Source organism: Lissotriton helveticus, chromosome 7 (assembly GCF_964261635.1).
Source record: "Lissotriton helveticus chromosome 7, aLisHel1.1, whole genome shotgun sequence".
In the NCBI taxonomy this organism is placed as follows: Eukaryota; Metazoa; Chordata; class Amphibia; order Caudata; family Salamandridae; genus Lissotriton; species Lissotriton helveticus.
In genome coordinates this window covers 399721638-399749148 of record NC_136068.1, presented here as the reverse complement: position 1 = coordinate 399749148, position 27511 = coordinate 399721638, and the positions used below count along the sequence as shown (strand labels likewise).

Genomic DNA, 27511 nt, shown 5'->3' with positions numbered 1-27511 from the left:
CAAGTGTCTCGCAGTGCCCTCCGAGATCAGGACGTGGTCGGACAGGTTGCCCTCATGCTGGGCCCACAGAAACTTCAGGTATCACTGCAGAGCCCGCATCCACCTGGCGTGATGCACCAGAAGGATGCAGGAGGCCATCAGCCCCAGAAGCCGCAGCGTCAACCTGACCGAGACTCGGGATAAAGGGCGAAAGATCAGAATCAGAGCCTGAATAGATAAACCCGAAACTGCGCAGAGTCCAGAACGGCTCCGATGAAGAGGAGCTTCTGAGAGGGACACAGGTGTGACTTCGGCACATTGATGGAGAACCCCAGCAGGTGCAAGAGGTCGGCCGTAGTCTGGAGATGGCTGACTACTATCTGGGGCGAGCCCGCCTTCAACAACCAGTCGTCGAGATAGGGGAAGACTGACACCCCTAATCTGTGCAGATGGGCTGCGACTACCGCCATCACTTTCGTGAACACCCGAGGGGCTCTGGTAAGGCGAAAGGGGAGCACGGTAAACTGAAAGTGCTCGCGGCCTAACGTGAACCGCAGGTAACGCTGGTGGTCCGGCAGGACAGGGATGTGAAAATATGCGTCCTGCAAGTCCAACGCTACCATCCAGTCTTCTGGGTCTAGGGCAGCTAAGACCTGAGCCAAAGTCAGCATCTTGAACTTCTCCTTCCAGAGGAAGCCGTTGACGTTCCGCAGGTCCAAGATAGGGTGTAGGGTTCCTTTGCCCTTCTTGGGAACCAGAAAGTAGTGGGAGTAACAACCACACCCTACTTCTGGCCCAGGAACGCGCTTGATGGCCCCCTTGGCCAAGAGGGCCGTAACTTCCTCTTGCAGAAGTTGCAAGTTATCCCCCAACACGCGGTGGTACTGCAGTGGCATGGCTAGAGGGGTCGCCTCGAAGGGGAGGGAGTAGCCCCTTCGGACGATTCGCAGCACCCACCTGTCCGATGTGATGGAGCGCCAGTGGAGCAGGTGATGGCGAACCCTGCCCCCCACTGGCGTTGAATGGGCCTGAAAGCTCGGACTAGGAAGGCTTTGAGGCGGATGCTGCGGGTGGATGTGGACTGGCCTCGCTGCTGTCCACTGGCACCGCCACGTCCGCCGCCGTGCTGGATTTTAGTCTGCGGCCGTGGCTGGCAGGACGTAAGGGGGCGCCCCTTCCTTGGCCAGAAAAGGAGCGAAAGGCAAAAGTCTGCTGGCGCTGGCCCGACAGGCCCAAGGACTTGGCTGTAGCCCTGGAGTCCTTGAAGCGCTCTAGCGCACTGTCTGCCTTGTCGCCAAAGAGGCGATGGCCATCAAATGGCATGTCCATGAAGGAATTCTGGACATCAGCCGAAAAGTTGGCGGACCTCAGCCAGGCGTGGCGGCGAACTGCCACTGTCGTGGAAATCGCCCTGCCCAGCGAGTCTGTGGTATCCAGCCCACATCGGATAGAATACCGTGCTGCATCCCGCCCTTCCGCAAGAGCGAGTTTGACCCGGGCCTTCTTCGGGCAAGCTGGCAGCACGTCCGAGACCGCGGACCACAGAGAGTGGGTATAACGGCCCAAAAGGCAAGCGGTCTTGACCGACCGCAACCCCAAACTAAGTGAGGAGAAAAGCTTCTTACCGAACTGCTCATACCTTTGGATTCCCGATCAGGTGGTGCAGTCGGGAATGCGGTCTGGGAGTTAGAGGCCTGGATAACCAGGCTTTCGGGGTGGGGTAGGTGGACAGGAAGCTAGGGTCGCCCAGGGCCGGGCGTTGGCACCTGGCCACGTTCCGATCTACAGGGGGGCCTGTAGCGGGCCTGGACCAAGTGCCCAACAGAACGTCAGTAAGAGCCTCATTAAACGAAAGTAGAGGCTCCGAAGAGCTTGCCTGCGGTTTAAAGACCTCGGTGAGGAGGTTAGTCCTCACAGCCGCGACGGGGAACTCAAGAACCAAGGCCTTGGCCGCTCTCGTCAGCACCATGCTGTAAGAAGCCCCCTCCTCTGTAGCCACGGTAGGAGGGGAGACAAAGCCAGTGTCGGGCGAAGTGTCCAAACCACTGGCCTCTCCTAGATCCACTGCCCAGTCTTGAGACGACTGGCACTCTCGTGCCAGAGGGTCCTCAGACCCCTCCCAGTCCCCCACGCCTCCCATCTCCTGATAGTCAGGTTCAAAGGATGGGGCCAGATTATAGAAGAATTGCTCTTCCATCGGCATGGAGTGTGGCGTCGAGCGATGCCGGATCCGGACCGAGGGAGGAACCGGGGACGACGTCGTCCTGGGACGGCGTCGGAGGCGACACCCTGGGGGTCGACGCTGATGGAGGGGTCGCAAGGTCGACCAACGGTGACCCGGATCCGGACCCGGCGGAGCTCTGCAGCGTCGGGACCGGAGTCGTCGACGGCGCCGGGGCCGACGCACCCAACGGCGCCGGGGCCGAAGCACCCGGCCCGCTTGGGCTCCCAGTCGGGTCCGCGGGGCTCGAAGGCGCAACAGCGGGACCCGACAGAGGAGAGAGCGACCTCATGGCCATGAGGAAGGCATCGATCTCCTCCGGCTTCGCGTTCAGCCCAGGGACCAGCGGGTATGGAGCTGGTCCGAGGGGCCCGAAGGCGCAACAGCGGGACCCGACGGAGGAGAGAGCGACCTCATGGCCATGAGGAAGGCATCGATCTCCTCCGGCTTCGCGTTCAGCCCAGGGACCAGCGGGTATGGAGCTGGCAGCGGCGCCTGCGGCTCCGGCGGATCGGTGTCGCCTGAACCCCGGGCCGCGTCACACGAGCATCGGGGGGGGGGGAAGTCGGAAGAGCGATGTCGTCTCTTCGACTTCTTGTGCCTCTTACCTGAGGACTTGGAGCCCGATGAATGGTGTCGACTCGCCGAGCTTCGATGACTGTGGCACCGCGACCGGTCCTTCGACCTCCTCCTCGACCTGGAATATGAATGACGCGGGCCGACTGCTATAAGGCGCTTACGGGACCGCTCCCGCCTAGCCTTCGACGTCAAGGCCCAGCAGTCGGGGCACAACTTGTCATCATGGTCGGCTCCAAGGCAATACAGGCACCGGCAGTGGGGGTCGGTAACCGACATTAGTCGGTTGCAATCGGCACAGGGCTTGAACCCGGGCATCCCTACCGGCACTGAAACTGGATCAAAAAAGATCGAAAAAGTTAGCCAAAAAGTGACTAAGGAGTACTGCTTTTTCCGGATCTGCGCTTGCTGGCGCGGAAAAAAGAAGAACTGCGTCAGCGCGCGAGGGTGGTGTCTAAGTACTCCGACGACGCCATCCCAGCGCCAACGACGCTGACTACGAACACGGAGCTGCAGACGCCTGCCGACGCGCAGGGGTACTGCTACGGAAAACTTTATGGGTCCAGTCTGACGCCTGGGGATATTACAAGGTAAGGAATCTAACACTAACCTGTTTCTTTCAGATTACAATTTTTGAGGAAGAAGACCTAGCAATGGGTATTCTGCCCCTGAGGACAGAAAAGACTCTAGGATGCTCTGTCTCTGCAATGTAATTACTGAATTTCACTGTAGAAAAGGGATTAAGGTTGTGCAATGGTAGACCTCCCTCTGATCTTGAATGCTGTAATACTTTTTCTAGTGGCCTTTCCTCATCTCGGATAGATTACATCATGATAAGTGCTGCTTATTGGGTTTATGTGCAGGACTTTAAAGTTGATGACAGAAGAGAAAGTGATCTTTTGCCTCTGTGTTCAGATCTCACAGGGAAATATTTTCTGTTACATTCATTGAAACAACCTGAAATGGGCATAAAGGTCATACAGCCTATAGTGAGCAATAACAGGAGCGCAGTAAAATGGCCATCTATACTGGAAAAGGTAGAACCCCTTACTTGCATTTATAATATCTTTAGTGACCGCGTAACGCTCTTCTTATAAGAGTGCCCTGAAATCACACCCATAACACAGATTCACCAAAAGCTGGTAGAAAATATAAAACCCTACCTAACTAAATCTATGACTGGGAAGGCTAAACCTAGTAATAAGATCTGGTCGTCTAACCCATGGTTTGACAAAGAATGTGCAGTGGCCAAACAACGTCTAATTAGGGTCTTGCAAACCAAGGATACAATTATGATTAGGCAATAAAGAAATACATATAACAAAGTCCTGAAAGTAGCCCGTAGAAACTGGGAAGATGCTAGTTGGGAAGAATTGATAACAGCTTCAATCCTTGTTTTCGCGGAATATTGCCAATGGTAGTAAATTAAGTAACCCAGCTCAAGACTATAATCTGGACCCTGCGTATGGCATAGATATTTTGCCCATCTATATGCCCCTCCAGCTTTAATGATTAGAGATTCTCCATGTAGAATTGAGGATCTCATGACGTCCAATGAGATTGCACCATTACAATTCAGCATAGAAGATACCACACTGGCCATAGCCGCTATTAAGTCATGTAAAGCTCCTGGCCCTTATAAGGTACTGGGTGACCTCTTTAAACACGCGCCTGAGGTGTAGGCCCCATATATTAATCTTTTATGCAATGCAATCACTATAGGCCATTTACTACACCAGGGGGTACCCAAAAATATTTTAGTCTAACTGATCAGGCCACAAAGATAATTTTGCAAAAGTCAGTTGGGGCAAAGGGGGGAACTCACAGATGAGCTACCAGTCAATAGAGGTGTGAGCCAGGGCTGTGACCTGGTGCCAACTTTGTTCCTCTTATATGTTAACGATATGGTTGAGTTCCTGTAAAAATCCAAACATGATTCCCCGAAACTAGGAGGGAACCATATTTGTGCACTAACATTTGCTGACGACACAATTCTGTTGTCGCAAATGCCAAAGGGCTTGCAAAACCTTCTAAACACTCTTGATGAATAATGCAAATGAAAAGGTCTGGAAATAAATCCAGTAAACCCAGTAAAAACTATAAAAATATGTCCATAAGGCCCCATAAGGCCCTATAAGTGTTTTTAAAATTATATAAAGCTGGATGGAGCGATCTTAGAGCGTGTTTCCAGCTTTGTTTATCTCGGGGTAACCATTGCTCTAAACTTTCATGGAACCCAGAGATAATGAAATCAAGATCAATTTTAATGCAAAACTCAGCACCAGTTATAAAATAAACTCTCAAGAGCTCAAACTACAGGGTGTTGGCTGAAGGAGCCGGAATCAACAACTGCCCTAACTGACACCCCTGAGGCAATGATGAGAGGCAGGGTATCATGGCTGCCTTCAAGGCACGGTACCAGTTCTTTCATTTTCTATTCTATGTGTTTCCAATGCAGCCTGTGGGCTAACAAAGCCTATCTATTACACTGCAGTTTGTGCAGTTCAATAAAGAATACGAGTGTCCCTTTGCTTTCCTGTTTTTTTCCTATAAGTGGAATGAAGAGAATTATAAGCAGATATGTTTATTGATACAAATGCAATTTATGACAGCATTGTCTAGCCTTGTTTTGTTTAAGGCAGCATTTCTCAGTTATGGAAAAATTATATATAAATGTTTGAAGTTATATATAAATATATATATTTTTAATTAGCTCCAGGTCCCCGCACATGGGCGGGAAATACAGTTCTTATGACTATTGATGAGGATCAGCTAGAAGAGAATCAAAAGAAATGAACCACACGAAAAGGGCCAATGTTCAGCTGACCGGAAGAAGTTGCATGTGAGGACCATTCCACGAAAAGGACGGGAACGAAGGACGAGCACGAACAGAGTGCCCAGGAGTCCTAAAGTTGCCTCTGCTCAACTGCTCAGGACAGGCAAGAAAGACAACTGGGGCAAGGAGCTACTCTCCTGGACTTACAAGTCAACCACTAATGAATATGCTACTTACCAGTATGCATCTGTTCTTGGCATGTAGGGCTGCTGACATTCATATCTATAGCATAGATCGCCGCCTAGTGTTGGGTCCGGATGATTACACATTGTTGTCCTGGAAGAGTCTTCGAAGTATCACGAGATAGGTGGCTCCTCCCCTGGACTACAGTGCGCATGGGCATCGACTCCATTCCCAGATTGTTTTTAGCCATTGTGGCAAAGATGGAGTGTAACAGTGTGAGCGATGGCCATGCTAAGAGTAAGTGTAAATTCTGCAGCCGCTACAGGCGCCGGGGAGGAGGGTGGGCGATATGAATGTCAGCAGCCCTACAGATGCAAGAACAGATGCATACTGGTAAGTAGCATATTCAGTTCGAGGCATGTGGGCTGCTGAATTCATATCTATAGCATAGAATATATAGCAGTTCCTCCATTAGCGGCGGCCGCCTGTGCCAGCTGCAGACGTCTGAAAAAGTGTTTTTAGAACAGCCTGCCCTACAGCTGCTTGCTGCTTGGAGTGATTATTTACAACAAGGGGTGGTGAGGGACAGAGTCTCTGAATTAAGCAGAATACTCTCACCCAGTCAAGAGATCAGGGCTAGATCCAACACCGTTTTTTAGCTCATTGCACCATCCCAGTTTCAGAACCTGGCTGTATGCAAATTAGTCTGTTCCTATCCCAGTGCATGATGGGAACAGGGCAAACCAAACTACAAAAGCCAATTCTTACACTGGGAAGGAAACAAGCTTCCGGGGACCGGTTTCTGGCATTACAGCCGTCTTCGGCCCGGCTTGCTTGAATCCTGATGGTGCAATGAGCAAGGGACTCATGTCTGAGTATACCCTTCCACGCTTAGGGTGGACAAAATTATTTACAACAAGGGGTGGTGAGGGACAGAGTCTCTGAATTAAGCAGAATACTCTCACCCAGTCAAGAGATCAGGGCTAGATCCAACACCGTTTTTTAGCTCATTGCACCATCCCAGTTTCAGAACCTGGCTGTATGCAAATTAGTCTGTTCCTGTCCCAGTGCATGATGGGAACAGGGCAAACCAAACTACAAAAGCCAATTCTTACACTGGGAAGGAAACTAGCTTCCGGGGACCGGTTTCTGGCATTACAGCCGTCTTCGGCCCGGCTTGCTTGAATCCTGATGGTGCAATGAGCAAGGGACTCATGTCTGAGTATACCCTTCCACGCTTAGGGTGGACAAAATTATTTACAACAAGGGGTGGTGAGGGACAGAGTCTCTGAATTAAGCAGAATACTCTCACCCAGTCAAGAGATCAGGGCTAGATCCAACACCGTTTTTTAGCTCATTGCACCAACCCAGTTTCAGAACCTGGCTGTATGCAAATTAGTCTGTTCCTGTCCCAGTGCATGATGGGAACAGGGCAAACCAAACTACAAAAGCCAATTCTTACACTGGGAAGGAAACAAGCTTCCGGGGACCGGTTTCTGGCATTACAGCCGTCTTCGGCCCGGCTTGCTTGAATCCTGATGGTGCAATGAGCAAGGGACTCATGTCTGAGTATACCCTTCCACGCTTAGGGTGGACAAAATTATTTACAACAAGGGGTGGTGAGGGACAGAGTCTCTGAATTAAGCAGAATACTCTCACCCAGTCAAGAGATCAATTGCCAGAAACCGGTCCCCGGAAGCTTGTTTCCTTCCCAGTGTAAGAATTGGCTTTTGTAGTCTGGTCTGCCCTGTTCCCATGATGCACTGGGCCAGGGACAGACTAATTTGCATACAGCCAGGTTCTGAAACTGGGATGGTGCAATGAGCTAAAAAACGGTGTTGGATCTAGCCCTGATCTCTTGACTGGGTGAGAGTACTCTGCTTAATTCAGAGACTCTGTCCATCACCACCCCTTGTTGTAAATAATTTTGTCCACCCTAAGCGTGGAAGGGTATACTCAGATGTGAGTCCCTTGCTCATTGCACCATCAGGATTCAAGCAAGCCGGGCCGAAGACGGCTGTAATGCCAGAAACCGGTCCCCGGAAGCTTGTTTCCTTCCCAGTGTAAGAATTGGCTTTTGTAGTCTGGTCTGCCCTGTTCCCATGATGCACTGGGCCAGGGACAGACTAATTTGCATACAGCCAGGTTCTGAAACTGGGATGGTGCAATGAGCTAAAAAACGGTGTTGGATCTAGCCCTGATCTCTTGACTGGGTGAGAGTACTCTGCTTAATTCAGAGACTCTGTCCATCACCACCCCTTGTTGTAAATAATTTTGTCCACCCTAAGCGTGGAAGGGTATACTCAGATGTGAGTCCCTTGCTCATTGCACCATCAGGATTCAAGCAAGCCGGGCCGAAGACGGCTGTATTGCCAGAAACCGGTCCCCGGAAGCTTGTTTCCTTCCCAGTGTAAGAATTGGCTTTTGTAGTCTGGTCTGCCCTGTTCCCATGATGCACTGGGCCAGGGACAGACTAATTTGCATACAGCCAGGTTCTGAAACTGGGATGGTGCAATGAGCTAAAAAACGGTGTTGGATCTAGCCCTGATCTCTTGACTGGGTGAGAGTACTCTGCTTAATTCAGAGACTCTGTCCATCACCACCCCTTGTTGTAAATAATTTTGTCCACCCTAAGCGTGGAAGGGTATACTCAGATGTGAGTCCCTTGCTCATTGCACCATCAGGATTCAAGCAAGCCGGGCCGAAGACGGCTGTAATGCCAGAAACCGGTCCCCGGAAGCTTGTTTCCTTCCCAGTGTAAGAATTGGCTTTTGTAGTCTGGTCTGCCCTGTTCCCATGATGCACTGGGCCAGGGACAGACTAATTTGCATACAGCCAGGTTCTGAAACTGGGATGGTGCAATGAGCTAAAAAACGGTGTTGGATCTAGCCCTGATCTCTTGACTGGGTGAGAGTACTCTGCTTAATTCAGAGACTCTGTCCATCACCACCCCTTGTTGTAAATAATTTTGTCCACCCTAAGCGTGGAAGGGTATACTCAGATGTGAGTCCCTTGCTCATTGCACCATCAGGATTCAAGCAAGCCGGGCCGAAGACGGCTGTAATGCCAGAAACCGGTCCCCGGAAGCTTGTTTCCTTCCCAGTGTAAGAATTGGCTTTTGTAGTCTGGTCTGCCCTGTTCCCATGATGCACTGGGCCAGGGACAGACTAATTTGCATACAGCCAGGTTCTGAAACTGGGATGGTGCAATGAGCTAAAAAACGGTGTTGGATCTAGCCCTGATCTCTTGACTGGGTGAGAGTACTCTGCTTAATTCAGAGACTCTGTCCATCACCACCCCTTGTTGTAAATAATTTTGTCCACCCTAAGCGTGGAAGGGTATACTCAGATGTGAGTCCCTTGCTCATTGCACCATCAGGATTCAAGCAAGCCGGGCCGAAGACGGCTGTAATGCCAGAAACCGGTCCCCGGAAGCTTGTTTCCTTCCCAGTGTAAGAATTGGCTTTTGTAGTCTGGTCTGCCCTGTTCCCATGATGCACTGGGCCAGGGACAGACTAATTTGCATACAGCCAGGTTCTGAAACTGGGATGGTGCAATGAGCTAAAAAACGGTGTTGGATCTAGCCCTGATCTCTTGACTGGGTGAGAGTACTCTGCTTAATTCAGAGACTCTGTCCATCACCACCCCTTGTTGTAAATAATTATTGCTGCTTGGAGTGCACATCTACACAGTAGTGTTTAGTAAATGTGTGTGGGGTAGACCATGTGGCTGCTCTACAAATGTCTTCCAAAGGGATATTTCCGAGGAAAGCCATGGAGACGGGTGGAGTGGGCTCTAGGGGGGACCGTTAAAGTGCGCTTAGCCTTTTGATAGCAAATTTGAATACACTTAACAATCCACGTGGCTATACCTGCTTTGGAAATGGGGTTGCCTTTGTGGTGGGCAGAAAAGGCAACAAAGAGTTGTTTTGTCTTCCTAAAATCTTTGGTCCTATCAATGTAGTACATCAAAGCTCGTTTGACGTCCAGAGTGTGGAGCATTCTCTCAGCCACTGTCTCTGGATTTTGGAAGAATACGGGCAGTTCAATAGTTTGATTGACATGGAACTGTGAAACCACCTTAGGAAGAAATTTAGGGTTAGTGCGCAGCACCACCCGGTTGGAGTGAATCTGTATGAAAGGTTCTTGTACAGTGAGCGCCTGGAGCTCACTAACACGTCACAGTGACGAAATGGCTATTAGGAAAGCCACTTTCCATGTAAGGAATTGAATCTCGCATGAGTGTAGAGGCTCAAAAGGTGGACCCATCAGTCGGGTGAGTACCACATTAAGATTCCACTCAGGAGCAGGTGGGGTCCTGGGAGGAATGACTCGCTTGAGCCCTTCTAGAAAAGCTTTAATGGCAGGCACTCGGAAAAGGGAGAGATGCTGCCGGTTTTGGAGATAAGCTGCAATTGCGGATAAATGTATCCGAATGGAAGCATATGCCAGATTGCATTTGTAAAGATGCAACAGATAACAAATGATGTCGTGCGTGGACGCGTCAAGCGGGTCAATGTTGTGTTCCACACAATAAATGACAAACCGCTTCCATTTTGCTGCGTAGCATGCTCTGGTGGTCGGCTTTCTTGATTCCCGTATGATATCCATGCAGTCAGGAGGCAAGTTGAGGTAGCCAAACTCTAAGACCTCAGGAGCCAGATCGCCAGGTTGAGCTGTTGCGGATCTGGGTGCTGAATGTCGCCATGGCTCTGCGTCAAAAGTCTGGGTGTGAGGTGCAGCCTTTGATGCGGTACCACGGAAAGTTCTAGAAACGTGGTGTACCATGGTTGGCGTGCCCACGTTGGAGCAAACAGGATGAGCGTCATCGAGTGTTGCTTTAGCTTTCGTGCCACCAGCGGTATTAGAGGTGCTGGGGGAAAAGCGTACGCAAATTTGCCTGACCAGTTCATCCATATCGCATTGCCCTGCGACTGTGGGTGCGGGAACCTGGCGGCAAAGCTTTGGCATTTGGCGTTTTGCCTTGTGGCGAACAGGTCTATCTCTGGATGACCCCACTGCTGGAAGTACGGGTGGAGTACTGATGGCTGTATCTCCCACTCGTGCATTTGGTGGCTGTACCTGCTGAGCAGATCCGCCATCTGATTGTCCTTGCCGGGGAGGTGTTCCGCCATGAGGAAGATGTTCCTTTGAATGGCCCACTTCCACATGCTCTGAGCCAGATGAGACAACTGTGGAGAGTGTGTACCTCCCTGCTTCTGAATGTAGTACATGGCCGTCATGTTGTCCGTCCGGATCAACACGACCTTGTTGCACAGATGTACTTTGAAGGCCTTCATTGCCATGAAGATTGCCATCAGCTCTAGGTGGTTGATGTGCATCTTCTTTTGCTGCGTTGTCCATAGTCCCTGCACTGTGTAGTGGAGTACATGAGCTCCCCAACCCTGGAGAGATGCGTCCGTCGTCAGGATGATCTGTGGCACAGGCTCCTGGAACGGTCGGCCCTTGCAAAGGTTGTGTGGATTCCACCAATGCAGAGAGTTGTATGCACGACCGGTCACCAACACTAGGTCTTTTAACTGTCCATGAGCCTGATTCCACTGACGTGCTAAGCACTCTTGAAGCGGACGCATATGTAGTCTCGCGTGCGGGACTATGAAGATGCAGGAGGCCATCATGCCTATCAACTGCATGAACACTCGTGCTGGGAGCGAGTGTTGCGGTCTGAATTTCTGTATCAGCTTTTGAATGCTGTTGATCCTCACTGAATTTGGCTGTGCTGTGGCTGCCAGAGTGTTTATTGTCGCGCCTAGATACTGCCGCACATGGGCGGGCTGAAGGTGTGACTTTGGGTAATTCAGTGAGAATCCCAGATCGTGAAGAAGGTGAATGGTGTGGGACATGTTGGCAGCGCACTGCTGGGCCGACTTTGCTTGGACAAGCCAGTCGTCCAAGTAAGGGTAGACGTGAACGTTTTGTCTCCTGAGATGCGCAGCCACCGTCGCTAGGCACTTTGTGAACACCCTGGGAGCTGTAGTCACTCCGAAAGGGAGGACTTTGAATTGGTAATGCTGATTCTGAATGGTGAATCTGAGGTATTTTCTGTGTGACGGATGTAGCGGAATGTGAAAATATGCATCCTTTAGATCTAATGTTGCGAGGAAATCCCCCTGATTGAGCAACGGAAGAACCTGCTGCAGCGTGAGCATATGAAAGTGTTCTGAGAGAATGTACTGGTTTAGGGGCCTGAGGTCCAGTATGGGTCGCAGGGACCCGTCCTTCTTTGGGATCAAGAAGTACAGGGAGTATACTCCCGAGCCTCTTTGCTCCACTGGCACAAGCTCGATTGCCCCTTTTTGCAGCATGACGAGCACCTCTTGCTGCAATAAGTGCAAATGCTCTGTTGACATAGGACGGCGCCGTGGTGGGATGTTGGGTGGAGTGGACGTTAACTCCAGACAATAACCGTACTGTATAAGTGTTTTGACCCACCTGTCTGTGGTGATGGATTTCCAGACCGGCAGGAACTGTTGGAGTCTCCCCCGACAGGGGTGGTATGGTCGGGGGGCAGTGACAAGGCGTCACTGTTTGTTGGAGGCGGAGGATCGGGAGTTGTTGTTTCCACGACCTCTGCCCTTGGTGCTGTTGCCGCGATAGCCACCTCTACTCTGCTTGTTGTAAGAGGTTTGTGCACCACCTTTCGTGTACTGTGTTTGCTGGGACATCTGACCTCTGGAAATACCTCTATTGCTTGAGCGACGAAAAGTACTACCCCTGAACTGCTGGGACTGGAGAGCCCCCATGGACTTCGCAGTCTCGGTGTCTTTCTTAATTTTTTCCAGGGTGGTATCCACCTCAGGTCCAAATAAGTGATCAGGGTTTACAGGCTGATTGAGGATGGTGGTTTGTATCTCTGGCTTGAACCCAGAGATTCTGAGGCAGGCCTGACGTCTCAACATTACACTTGTGTTAATGGCCCTGGCCGCGGTGTCCGCTGCGTCCAGTGCACATTTAATAGAAGCATTTCAGATGAGCTTCCCTTCTTGAATGAGCATCTCCGCTGCCTCTTTATACTCATCTGGCAAGTGTTGTAACAGGGTCTCAAGTGTATCATAGTGTGCCCTGTCATATCTGGCCAAGAGTGCCTGAGTGTTTGAAATACGCCAGATATTGGCCGCTTGAGCCGCCACCCTCTTCCCTGATGCTTCTAGCACTTTAGATTCCTTGTCAGGGGGAGGAGCATCACCAGTAGTTTGTGAATTAGCCCTCTTTCGGGCATTAGAAACAACTAGAGAGTCCAACGGCAACTGGCCCTTGATGTAGGTAGGGTCGCCAGGTGCCGGCCTATACTTTTTTTCAATTCTGGGGTTTATAACCCTGGCACGTGTGGGTTCTTTGAAAATGTCTGCAGCATGTTTCAAAACACCCTTCAGCATTGGCAGAGTCTTGACAGTCTTTTCAGAGGTGGAAAAGGTATAAAAATATCCACGTCAACAGGGTCAGCATGCAGCTGGACGTCGTGATTTTTAGCTGCCCTCTCAATTAGAGCATTAAATGCCGCAGAATCCTCAGTAGGTGAGGTTTTAACAGTATAAACATGTGTCCGGGGCAGTTTGCGGATCCCCTGGGTCCCCCGCATCTGCCCAGGAGTCATGGTGATCTTCAGGATCAGTGTCAGCAGGGAAGTTGTACTCTTCATCCTCCCCTTCCCCAGCCTCCACATCAGAGTAAGTGGGTGAGGGTGGAGCAGTGTCCTGAGACCGTGGATAAATAGGTTCAATTAGAACTGGGGAATCCGTAGAAGCCTTTTTCCTCTTTAAAGGAATTGTGTAGGACTCCATAGGCTGTGTCGGCGTGATCTTTCGCTTGTAGATGGAAAGTTTACCGGTGTCGATAAATTGCTCCGACTGCTTCTCCAGCAGGGGTTGTCGATGTTTTGTGCCTACAACTGCAGGTGTTGGCTTCGGCCCCGTGGACACCTTCTTGGGCGCGTCGTCGACTGTCCTGGGCGCGAACGCCTTCGGCGCCACTTTTGGCGGCAGCGTGAACTGGATCGGCGCCGTAGACTTTGGCGATTTGGCAGCGGGCTTCGGGGTGGAAGTATCCTTCGGATCGACCGCGGAAGCCTTGTTCCTGATGCGTTGCAACGAGTCCGACACCTGCTTCGTGAAGGATGCGGACGGTTTCGTCGACCCGACAGGTGTTCTCGATCCACCAGCATGTGCAGGCTCGAGGGCGACATTAGTTTTGGCCTGTTCCGGGCGACGTGCTGGGTCGACAGCTTTTGGAGCTGCAAGTCCTTTGTTCGTGTCGACGACCTTTGGCGCCGACGGTTTCGGGTTGGCGGCCTTGACAACCTTTTTCGGTGCCCCAGTCTTCGGCTCGACGCCCTTGATCGACTTCGGTTCGACACTCTTGAGCGACTTCACCGGATCGACAACCTTCTTCGGCTGGCCCGACATGTCCGAGGACGTGGAGGCGATCAAAGCGACAGGCGTCTTCTGTGTCGACGGCGTCTCTATCACTTTCGGTTTTGTCGAGACCGAAGCTTTCACTTTCGGTTTCGATTTCACCAATGGCGGGTCCGTAGCCGGGCCCGTAGGCGAGACTGTGGATCCAGGTGCAAGATCTTGGGTAAGGCCATGTGGCGATCCCTCGACCTGAGCCTTAGTGATTGTTCGAACGGGGCATAGCTCTTCGCCTGAGCTATCTTCCGTGGCCCCATAGACCTCATTGTCGTCTCCTACCTCGTCGACGTCTTCTGTATCGAGCATTTCGACGTCTTCGTCGTAGTTGGAGTCTATCTCCGCCGCTGGAGTTGAAATCGGCTCTCGATCTTCCTGCTCGTCTGCTTCTTCCCCCTCGAAAATGTTCGCCGGGTCAAGGGCCGTCTGCTGGGCCTCCTGGCGCGCCACGCGCCGAAGTCGAATCGTCTTCTTGAAGCGAAAACGGGAACAAGCCATACAGTTGACTTCATCGTGATCCGGCGACAGGCACTTGTTGCACACCGGGTGGACATCGATGTAGGGATACTTCGAGTTGCACACGGGGCATCTCTTGAACGGGCTCCGTTCCATGATGTTTCATCGAAGTCTGGCTGCGTTGACTGGGCCTTGAGCACCGAAGAGCCACGCGGCTCCTCCGGATGTCCGACTCGGGAACTGAGCCGGAACAGAGCAGGGCACCGAACGCAAAACAATACCGACGATATAGGAAAGGCCTTCGGGCCTAAAGAAAAGTGTGTATCGATTCCGATCTTGAGTGATCAAATATGCATCCGAACCCAATGGCGGAAAAAAACAATCTGGGGATGGAGTCGATGCCCATGCGCACTGTAGTCCAGGTGAGGAGCCACCTATCTCGTGATACTTCGAAGACTCTTCCAGGACCACAATGTGCAATCATCCGGACCCAACACTAGGCGGCGATCTATGCTATACATATGAATTCAGCAGCCCACATGCCTCGAACTCAATACTAGAGCAAAGAAATACTAAGGCATTAAGAAAATCCCGTGAGGAACAGACACTTGAAACATCTCAGCAAACATGTCACCAATACAAATAAAAACAAGGTCATAAAATCGGATCAGTCGATGTGGATGATAAAACTGGCAAATTATTCAACCAGCCATATGAAATACCAATGTCTGCTTTCAAGGTAAATGATCCTACAGTACCATTAACAAAATCATACTATTGGTTCAGACGAGAGTAAGATGCCATTTATATCATAAATAGGAGGCCCATAATAAAATAAACAAAAGCAACAGCCAACCAGGAAATCTTTGTTAAACCTTCTTGCCCATTTCAGTCAAGAATTACTTTTAAGTTTGGGTTTACTATTTATTTACTAGGGCAACTTGTCACAAAGAAAATGACGTTCAAACACCCCCATCAATATTGTTGCATCAAGCAAGGGTTATGTTTACATAACTTCCCAGTTCTCACCGTGAGAAAGGTGTTCACTGCTGCTGGCAGGGATCATTGGCAAGTCTCTGCTGGGCATGCTCTCTGAATGGTTCAAACACTGAATATCTGTAGATTCTGTGGTCTCTCTAGGTAAAGGGAAATAAAGTATGAAATTAAAAGTATCCTTGATTTGAAAAATAGAAAGTGGATCCAGATGATGTAGCTCACCCTGGACTCATGCACTCCTGGATATCAGCTAGCCAAGACCGCATCTGCAGAGAATCTACGGTCTCCAGGATGTATTCAAGGGAATTCTCCATCTGTAAGATAAATAAAAAGCATTTAATTCCCTCAAAGAAAGAACAAGTCCCAATGACACTCCGAATCTTGCTACTTTCTGCAACTGCACAGCACTTATAGCATTAGATTCTCTCTAGTAAATAAAATAATCATAAAACCACCAGAGCACGGGAGCTCTAGCTAAGCAGAAGGGCATAAGACTGCTCACGGCATGAGATGCCCAGCAAGCCCACAAAACCAATAAACCACCTACAGTTCAATATCTCCAAAAGTACAAGGTGGACACTGTGAAAATCCAAGCTCTCCAGCAATCCATAAATCCAAAAGCTTAAGTATACAATCTAAAGCAATATATTGTGTAAACTAAGTACGTGGTTCACAGAACCGAGAAACCAGCTAGAGGGTTTGATGGCCAGGATAGCAAGGTGCGCCATTACATGTAATTTGCAGTCATATTGAATGAAAACAAAATCTATCTTAATTTCTGGAACCTACTAAGCCATCTATCGACCAGACCTGCCTGTAAGCACTTAGGACACAATAGATGAATTCCTATGATATAGTTTAGTGCATCTTACCCTTGATTGTGAAGGAGACTGGGTGAATGTGGAGGAGCCAAGCAGTCTCCAATGGGTTCAAAGGAACATTCCCGCTTGACCCCGATTCAGCAAAGTCATGACACGCTGGAACAGACCTAAAATTAGAAATGAGGCTGCCCGCCGATTCATGACTTGTTACTGATAGGGTACAGCATTGCCCTAGGCATTGAGAGGGTGCCGCAGAGACTTGCTCCGTGGAGAGACCTGCTGATCGCTGTTATCTGTTAAATGTGTATTGATGAGGATGTAACCAGACACCCACTCAGCCCCAGAATATAAAATCAACTCAATTTCAGTAATAATGACTTGGATCAAAGCCAACCTAAAATAAAAATATTTGACGACAAGAAAGAACAAGCATTTGCAATGCAATAGGTCTCGCATTTACGCGAGTTTGAGCTATTGACATTGCAAAGGACAATGCCTTCTATTTATGTTTTAAAAACGAAAAAAAGGCGATGTCAATAGGTCAAACTCGCATAAATGCGAGACCTATTGCATTGGAAATGCTTGTTTATAGATGAGATGGTGGGCACTGCTGCTTTATATGATCCAAGGTGATAAGGAATAGTAAAGAGCACTTATGCAAGTTGCCCCACGATGAGCAAGACTTTGAAATAACCAATATAATTGTATGTATTTCTTTCGATATTAGGAATTAGAGGCTCACTATGTTTCGCTTACAAAGTGACAATGCATCACTTTGAATAGCCAACACAATTTATCCTTATAAAAAAGATTGGCTTTTCCCTTAAATTGTAATCTGTGTAAAATCCTAACTTTGTTTTGACAAAACATAGTGACAGCTAATATCTCGAAGGTGGTCTGATTGTCTTGAAGATAATACTTGACAATATTAAGATGGCACAAAGCTGAACAATCGCTGTACATAAATCAAACTGACAAACTGAGGTATTTTAGTTATCAAAATAGTATGGCGAGAGTAGGTTTGCCCCTGTAGGCATGATTTATTGGAATGGATTTTCAGTATGCTACCTTTGCTCCAGCATGCTGCATGTCTGCCCGCCCCTTCCAACATGGCGGATCTCAGCCTCCTGTCTAGAGGTTTTCTAAAGTGAACTCAGCTAATATATTTATTAAACTAATGACGAAATGATCTAAAGAGCTATGGGTAAGGTACGTGAGGCGTGGGAGAACATTTTTTGAGGAATACAAAATAACCATTGTGTCCTAAAAAAATGCATTATGGTTATAATGAGATCTTCAAAGTTTCTTATGAACTTTCGGTCTGCTATCCATTTCTCTTCTCTACATCAACAGCCTCAGACTAATGCCTTTTTAATTAAAAGCTTTTAATAAAATGTTGCAAATAACAGTAATATTTTTAGCATTTTTCACAGAGTTCTTTTATTCCAACGCCTATTTTTGCATTCTCGTGGAATGCTCACACAAAGAACCAGCCTGCTTATCGTGAACAGCGCCGCGCGCCCCTCTGCAGACTCCCCCTGCATTCCAGAGAGGCGCGCGACGCGATCCTGTCTGCCCTGCATGCCGTGGAGACAAGACCTGGCCGCGCGCACAACGTTATCCTATGGAAAAACGCTGCGCGCGGCGAGGTCTTGTCTCACTTCGTCGGTCTCAGACTGCTGAGACGACGACTATAGTTCTCGCTTGCGAGAACGCGCTTTCAGCGCGTTCGTCATAGGCAAGCCCTAAAAAAGGGGACAGAGTCTGCAGTGGAGTCCACCACATGTAAAATGAAATATATATATATATATATATATACACAAGATACTTTCCTTAAACTGCAAGAGATCACACACAGCCTTGAACCGTGTGCCAGAAGTGTTTCCTGCATACGTTGTAAATCTTGACTATGTTTTTTGTCCAAATGTATTGAAGGAGAGAAGTGGGATTGTATGGATTTTAATACATCAATACACAATAGTGGAATTCTGAGGGTAGGGAATGGTAATTAGATCATATATTTACAATTCATTTGAAAAAATCATCACTGTTCATTTCCATTATTCTCAATAAAGCTTATCTTCAGTAATACTAAGAGAACCCTTCTGCTAGTTCCAGTTTTACCACACATCATCATACATGCTCTAAAACTAGTTAATTTGAAAATGTACTAAAATAGGTTATATAATCTAGTAGACGTATTCAGGGTTGGAATAGCGCATTATCTAAACAATTGCTCCTTCTCATTTAAGTACCACTGCAAAGTTTGTAGCACATTTTCTGGGAGGATTTAGACATCCGTAAAAATATTGTGGGTATTATATACTTGGAACATTTGATCTGAGAAAAACTTATCCACAATATTAGATCAAATTAGGGTGTCAAAAGTTAAAACAGAAATGTACAAAACTCGCGAAATAGCAATACTTTATATTAGAAAGAGCAAGAGCCCCATCTTTGACTGATTTGTACAAAATATTGAGGCCTATTCTAGGTGTTTCATTTGCCCAAAGAGATTCTGAAAACATTCCTTCTACTTTTTTGAAAAACTTTACATCCAGAAAGCAAGGGAGTGCAGTGTATAGAAAGTTAACACAGATATACGGATTCATGACGCTCTTCCTATTAAGGAAAGGGGAAGACTATTTCATCTTAAAAATAAAGACTTGATTTGATCTACAAGTGGTAAATAATTCAATTGAAAAATCGGTCTACATTCCCTGTGGTGTAAATGCCCAGATAACACTTGGGCATATGGTTTATTAATGGCCGAACCTCAGACAGCAAAGTGTCAACCGTGCAATTCCATAGTAAAATCTCTGTTTCTAAATTATTATTTTATAGCCCTCCCACTCCCATTGTTGAAATTCATTAAAAAAAATGAAACATTTTGTTGTATCACATAGCCAGGTTTTTAAAAAAGTGCAATATCATCTGCATATATATTTTAATTTTAGACATCCCATTCATCGGTGCTTCTATTGTCTTGTCTTTCCATAAAGCAATAGCAAGCGGTTCAATAAATAACAAAGATAAAAATAGGCGAAAGTGGACATCCATGCCATATACCCTGCTTAACGGGCAGACTCCAATATCAGTAGAGTTTAGTATTAGACGTGCTTCAACCCCTTTATACAAATTAGATATTAGCTTAATCCGCGAAGATAGAATGTCGAATTTCTCCAGGATGCAGAAAAGCCTATGCCAATAAAAGGTTGAAACCTTCTCTGCAATGAGGAGAAATATCTGCGCTGGGATCTGTTGAACACTAAAATAATCTAAAGCTTGGATTCAAACATTGGTCTTAGAAGAGAGTTGTTTACCAAGTGTATAACCACAATGATCCCTATTTATCAGCTGTCCCAGCCCTTCATTCAATCTGCTTTCCAATAGCTTAGTGATTGATCTTATAATCCGTATTTAGCAGGCTGATGGGTCTATAAGAGTTAATATTCTTGGGCTTTTTTGAGAAAATGGAGCACAACAGTCATATCGTATAAGGGTGGGATATGCCCTCCTTGTAGTATGTAATTTGCTAATTTAGAAACAATCATTTTTATTGTGTGGTAGAGGATCATTATACACATCTCAGCTGCCTACATCCAGGTGCCGGCAGAGCGGTATGTTATGGTCAATACACAGCGTGTAGGTCTACAGCCCGGAGGACGACCCTGTGGAATCAAAAAATTCAGACCACAACGTATAGGCAAGGCAACTGGCTAAGATACCACTTTTATAAAAGAAAAGGAACATGAAAATAGACCAACACCCAATCCCTCCACCCCCCCAATTCCCCCACCCCACCCCTCTCCGCATCAGTCTCTAACTCTCCCTCCTGTCGCCCCCTAACAGCTGGTCACAACTCAGAATTATTCAGGCTACATTTGTGGCCCCCAACTGTTCCACAGGTATGAGTTGCAGAATTTGTAGGTATTTCGGGCATGTGACTTCCCTCAGATCGTTGGAAAGGAGTTGCAGGAATGGACCCCATAGCTTCCCATATTCCGAGCCCTTCCCATCAACCTTATCCTTATCCAAAGACTCAAACACCTTGGAGTCACAGGAATGGCCTTGGCGTGGTTAGAATCCTTCCTCAAAAACCGATTTTTTCAGGTGACAGAGGGCACCTTTACGTCCAGACCGACACCCATCAACTGTGGGGTTCCTCAGGGCTCGTCTTTGAGCCCAACCCTTTTTAATGTTTATATGTCCCCCCTCGAGAAGGTCGTCGTCCCATACGGCATCAAACTCCTGACATATGCCGACGACACTCAACTTGTGGTCTCTCTCAGCCAGCAAGACCTCTCCATTCCCAACCTTCACTCCTGCTTGACCGAAATTACAAAATGGATGAGTAACTCCCACCTCAAGCTAAATAACGAAAAAACTGAGATTATGTTTTTAGGTAATCAATCTTTATACAGCTCTATCTCCATATGGCCGTCAGCCATGGGCCCCCCCCCTGCGTCTAAACCAGAAATAAAAAGCTTGGGCATCTGGTTGGATGAAGAACTTAATTTTTCAGCCCAAGCACGGAAAGTTGCTGGAACCTGTCACGGTCTATTAAGATCGGCAAGAAAAATACTACCCCTGCTTCCGACTCAATCGCGCAAACTCCTCATCCATGGCCTTGTACTTTCCCGTTTGGACTATGGCAATGCCCTATACCTAGGGGCCCCCAAAAAAGTTCTAGCCAAACTCCAAACGGCCCAGAATGCGGCAGCCCGCGTGCTCACAGGCACCCATCGTCGCTGCTCTGCCAAACCATCACTGAAGGCCCTCCATTGGCTTCCCATCCAAGAGAGAATTCAATTCAAAGCTCTCTGCACGACACACAAGATCATGCATGGCAAAGCCCCTCCCATACTCCAAAATCTCATCTCACCTTACATCACCTCCAGACCTCTTCGCTCCTCCAACTGCTTCCTAGCCTCAATCCCCAGGATCAGAAAGGCCCGCTCAGGCGGCCGACTGTTCTCCCTCAACGCCGGCAAACTTTGGAACTCGCTCCCCTTTAGCCTCAGAGCCCAACCTAATCTTCTTACATTCCGTAAAGCTCTCAAAACATGGCTGTTCCCATAAAACATCCCTCTCTAGGTTTGTCTCTCAGCGCTGGGACGCCTATGGGCAGCCATGCGCTCTATAAATCTGTAAAATAATAATAAATAAATAAATAAGCGAAAGGCGCTCTATAGGTACCAAAGTCTCTGGATCCAGTCTCGATGGTCAGGAGTGGACGAGGAACCCCAGTGCACTAGAATAACCTGTTGCGCCGCCAGCAAGGCGAAGGCTATATGTTTACCCCATAGCGAGCGCAAAGGGAAGGATTTAAGATGGGGGAGTCCCAACAGCGTGTGTTCAGGTGCCCGTGGGAATGTAATCTGAAATGCAGCATCAAGGTAATCAAGAACTGCCGTCCAATATCGAACCAATTTTAGGCAGTGCCACAGCAAATGTATCAAGGTGCCAGGGAGGCCAACCCCCCGCCAGCAGAGGCCCGACTTATTTCCATCCCAGGACTTGTTGCGCGCTGGGGTATAATACCAATAAGTGACTACTTTATAGGCAGATTCTGCACCCGCGGTATTGGAGGCAGTGTGGTGCGCCCGGTAAAAGATGTGCTCCCATTCTTTTTGCGTTAGAGGGCGCCCTAATTCGGTCTCGCAACGGACCTGAGCCTTTGTATGCTGCTTCGTGGGGCGTGCCATGATCATCGCGTACAATTCAGATATGAGTTTACGGTCATCCTTTTTGCAGACCAGCTATTTTTCAAAAGCGGTCAAGGAACGACACATTAAAGCGAAGTTGGACGGTTGGGTCACCCAGTGTGCAAGCTGCAAGTAATGGAAAGCATCCGACACTGGCAAATCATAGTAATCCTCCATAGTCGAGGGAAAGGTCAAATAGGGAGCCCACCCTTTTACAGCCCTCCTCCCTCCAACGGTGAAAGACTGGGGACGTGCACCCTGGTGGGAAGTCGGGCTTGTCCACAATAGGAGTCAAAGGGGAGGGAAACGTAGTCCAGCCTCTGTGTCACGCTAATCCTCCCCCCCCCACCCCCAGCTTTCGGCAAAGTGACGAGTGATAGTGCGAGTCGCTGCCTTTTATTGCTCCACAAAAATTGATTAAGGAGCCCCTGTAATTTATAGGGTGCCCGGCGGAGGGCTCACTGGGAGCATCTGAAACAGGTACAGGATACACGGAAGCACAGTCATTTTCACAGCCGCTAGCCTGCCATACCATACCATGCCAGTTTGAGGCGGGCCCAATCAGATATCACTTTGGCAGTTTGATCCACCAGCAATTTATAGTTGAGGGTGATTGTTTTAGCGATAGATGGCGTCAATCTGATCCCCAAATACGTAATGTTGGTGTGCACCCATTGAAAGGCAAAATCCTGCTGTAGGTCCTGGACCTCATCGTCAGGGATAGAAATATTGAGAATTTGCAATTTCGAAAAGTTTACTTTAAACCCTGCGACCTTTCCGAGCGCAAGAAGTTCCCCTGCAAGGTAACGCAACATGGAGTGAGGTTGTGCGAGCGATAAAATAACATCGTCCCCATACATACTAATTTTGTGTGCGTCAGCGCCAATCTTGATACCCACGATGTCTAAATTCAACCGTATGCGTTGGGCAAAAGGCTCCATATAGAGCGCAAAAAGCAGCGGTGACAAGGGACACACCTGCCGTGTGCCCCTGGAGGTGGGGAATTGAGAGGTGAATTGTCCCGCCGACTTCTGCAGGGGATCCTTCAGGGGCTTATCTTTTCTATTCCTGGAGGAATACATGACGTCTTAGGCAGGGGCCCAAGCACAGTAGCGCGTGACCAAGGGAGGGATGTGCCGGACCCCTCAAAGGACACAAGTGGGGTCTGCCCTTTGCAGGGCCAGGTCCTAAACTCCAGTCAGCAAGCCACCGGCCCGCAGCACCTCACAGCTAACGTGGCTTACAGGTAAAGTCCAGAACCCTGGTCTCTCGAGGGGGGGGGGAATAACTCAAGAGGGGCGGCCCACCACTCTCAGTTGCGCAGGACCCCAGGCCCCAGCTCCACAATCTGAGATCATGCAATGCCGACCGGGTGGTCATCCCCACGTTCAGGAAGGTCAGAATGGGTGGCTGCTATCCAACAGTGGTGACGGCAAAAACCTTGAATTCTCTTTAGCTGGCTCTGGCACCCTAACATAATCTCATATCCTTTACGAAAGATCAAGACGTTCCTGTTTACAAATAATATCTGGGCTGCCGAACTGATTATCACTAACTTTTTATTGGCCCATGTTTGAGCTCCTTTCTATTATTTCGACTATTCTCTCTCCACCTTAGCAGCAGGACACTTCATTCCATAATTAGTTATTTACTGCTCATATTAAATTTTCAAAGCAATCAAGTAAATAACTTATTCTTCTGATGAATACTTCTAACCACAGATTCCTCACCTCAAAATAGATACAAAAGGAGTACCTCCCCAAGGTGGAGGGTCTGTGGAGTAGGTTTGGACCAAAAGGTCTTGCAGAGCCAAATGTGAGAACTGCCCATCTCATTGGGCCTGGCTGTCAAGGCAGTGTGCACTTACATGCACATCGCAAACTGACAGATGTCAAGAACAGGCAATTAACCTCAGTGGTGAAGTTTTGGACCTGGTGGAGTGAGTCCTCAGTCCTGTCAGAGGCTGCTTCTTGGCCACTGCATACCAGATCTTAATGCAGAGAATTCTCTGCCTTGACAAAAACCTTTGCAGCATCGCCTTGCCTTTCTTTGTCCCAGAAAACCCCACAAAAAGCTGATTTTCCACCAGATTGTGTTTGGTACAAGTAATGTAAAAGCTTAAGGATCTTTTGGGGTTCAGCCAATTTAGTCTTTCCTCTTTCAAGGGGGCATGAGAAGCAAAGAATTTTCAGAGGGTGACGAACTGCCAAAAGTGAAAAGGAGTTATGACCTTTGGTGTTAAAGACCAAGGTGGCATTTTCCAGTTTTTCTGGGAAAAAGGTGATGTAGAGTGGCCTGGGGCTCACTCAAGTGACGAGATGAAGTGATCACAATGAGAAGACAATTTTGAGTTAGAAAACAGAAAAAAGCAGCTGTGTATTGGCTTGAAGATTGTGTACATGAGTAAAGTCAGGACCAAATTAAGATACCAATGAGGCATCACAAATGGTTAGGGAGGGAACATGTTTAAATTGTCTGTTTGGATGCAGTGTATTGAAGGTTTCACACACAAGGATGGTTGGCCTAGCAAACGCAAAAAGGATGCAAGTACCAACGGAAACTTTAATAGTGCTCAATGCAAGACCTTGCAAGGCCGAAGACAAAACAAACAATATAAACAAACAATATAATATAAATAAACAAACAATATAACATTCAAAAGTATGGCTTGTAAAGGTCTGTGCTGCAGACTCCACAACAGGCCACTAATTTGTTCCAGGGCAAATAGATTTCATAGATAGCCACCAGGTAGCAAGGATGTCCTCCACAACCTCTGGTCATAGCTCGAAGGCTGTCAACTGCTGCCCAGATTGCACAGGTTCAAGTGCAGAACTCTCCCCTGTTGCTGCCACAGAAAATGATCCCAAAGTCAAAGCCCGATCGGAAGGCAGATGGCAAGAAATCCCAGATATCATACTCCATTGGCCCAATAATGAGCAACTAGGATGACTTGGGCTCAGTTGATCCTGATCTTCAGAACTCTGGGCAAGAGATGCAGAGGCTGAAAGGTATGCAGGAGTCCTGCACTCTACTCTAGCCTGAATGAGTCTTCTTGAGAAAGCATTCTTAGGAACTCCAACATGAAGACGTTTTGACAATGTCCGTTCAACAGTGGCAAACATATCTAGCCAGGGTTCTCTCTACTGTTAGAATATGCCCCATGCCAGGTCAGTGTGAAACAGCCATTCATGAAATGCCAGGTCTCATCAGCTGAGCGTGTCCACTCTGGTATTTAAAGATTCCACCAGGTGGCTACATTCAGTGAGATGCCGTTATGTTCCAGCCAACTCAGATTCGCAGTGCCTCTTGGCAAGGAAACCAGAACCCCACTTTGCACGGTATGCTGCAGTACCACCTAGTGGTGGTGACTCTGGGAACCTGAATCAGCTCTCCTCGGACAAATGGCAGGAAGGCCTTCAATGCCATGCAGATGGTCTGCATCGCCAACACATTTATTTCGAGCTAGATTTTCACCAGAGACCAAAGTCCTCTGATCTCCATCTCTCCAGATGGCCTCCCAAACCCAGCAGTGACATGTGTGACCACTATTAGTTTTCTGTGGGGAAGAGAGAGGGGTCTGTCACTTTTCAGGTTGCGGTTGATCAACAACTCATGCAGTTCTTGTTCAGTATCCACCAAAATCTCTGTCCTTCGGGTTCCTTTGTGCTCTGTCCACAGTGATTCGAGATACCACTGCAGAGCCCACATTTGCCACCTGGTGAAAGACGACACACAATAATAATAATAATAATAATAATATTTAATATTAAAAAGAACTCCCACAGCTGTTCACCAAAACCAAGGAGCAAGACTGAAATATCAAGCTCAGAGCCCGAATGTTGTGGACTTGTTGCAGCAGAGGAAAGGCCATGATCTGCGCCAAATCCAGAACAGCTCCTATAAAAGGAACCCTCTGAGAAAGAGTCAGGTGTGACATCAACTGACTGATCAAGAATCCCAACAATGTCAGGAGTTTTGTCATAGTCTAGAAGTGGCCTACCACTAACTGTTGTGAGGCCTCTTTCACCAGCCAGTCATCGAGGCAGGGAAAAAACTGGTATTGCCAACTGCAGGAGATGGATGGCGACCACTGCCATCACTTTAGTGCACACCCAAAGGGAATTGGTAAGGCCAAATGGGAGCACAGCAAAGGTGCTTAGCCAACCCTGGCTGTGGGATTGCAGAATGGCAAATTAAAGTATACATTCTGCAGGTTCAAGGCAACCATCCAGTCACCCAGTTCCAAGCCAGACAGAACTTGAGCTAGTGTGAGCATTTTGAATTTGTCCTTCTATAGAATGGAATTTGGAGGATGAAGATCTAAAATAGGATGTCGTCCTTTGGTATGAGGACATAACAGGTTTAATAATTAATTCCTACTTCTGAGGCCTGCATGCTCTTGATGGTTCCCTGGGTCAGTAAAGCTTGCCCCTCTTGTAGGAAGATGGCTAGGTGCTTCTCTGAAAGCTGCTCTGATGTGGAAGGAAGTTGTGGTGGGTTGGAAAGAAATGGGAAAGCATAACTCTGCTGAACAATCTAGAAAACATCTGTTGATGTGATGGACTCCCATCACAAGAGGAAATGTCTGATCCTGCCTCACAGGGTGAGATGTGCCACTAGGGGCAAACTAAAGCAGTTTGGGGTCTGATGCACAGTAGAAGGGGACTGAGAAGAACGTGGTCTCTGGTGACCTGTGTGATGTCTAGTCGATCCCCTTCACCTACCATGAAAAGTCTTGGGTGACTATTCCTAGTAGTGGCAGAGCCAGCTTTTCTCTGGAGTAGCCTTGGAAGGGTCGAAACTGATGAGGAAACTGTCCAGTTATGGTGGATAGGAATACAGACCATGCCATGGCCCTGCTTTCCATAATTTACTTGAGGGTAGAGTCAGCCTTTTCAACAAATAGGCAGGACCAATCCAAAGGCATATCTGGGGCAGAGGGAGAGCATAGCTTGCCAAGAAGTTCACCTAGATCGGTCCGGCAGCAGCTCTTGCAAGGCATAACCACATTAGTGTATGAGCTGCAACCCCATACCCTGAAGGATGGTGTGTAGCAGCTCCCTTGCTCCAAGGGCCTTTCTCTAAATGGTGGAGGAGGTGCAACACACTCCCAGGCTTGCTGACAAAGCATTCTGGCGAAAGGAGTGGGGGGTGGTGGTAATGATAAGAGGCCTTACTCCACAACACTAGAGCAAAGCGGTCTGATGGAGGCCACGCCTCTAAAGAAGTGCTGCATCAGATAACACGGAGAGAGCCCCCATTGTAGGGGTTCAGTGAGACTTCCCCAACCATTGCTGTGTGGACAGACGGACTAAAGCAGCAGCAGGTGTTGCGTTATCAGGCCTGGGGTCGGCGCTGCTACCCTGATTGC

General features: G+C 48.3%; 1 protein-coding gene across 4 annotated transcripts in view; it reads right to left on the bottom strand.

The window, feature by feature from the left end:
• Positions 1-27511, bottom strand: part of SH2B1 (SH2B adaptor protein 1) — a 333368-nt gene that overhangs the window by 172400 nt on the left and 133457 nt on the right. For all 4 annotated transcript variants that reach the window (XM_078652265.1, XM_078652262.1, XM_078652264.1 and 1 more), the window contains exons 4-5: positions 15834-15925; positions 15645-15751 (exon numbers count right to left, since the gene is read on the bottom strand). In XM_078652265.1, coding sequence (XP_078508391.1) covers positions 15645-15751; positions 15834-15925 — 199 coding nt within the window. The remainder of the gene's footprint in view (positions 1-15644; positions 15752-15833; positions 15926-27511) is intronic.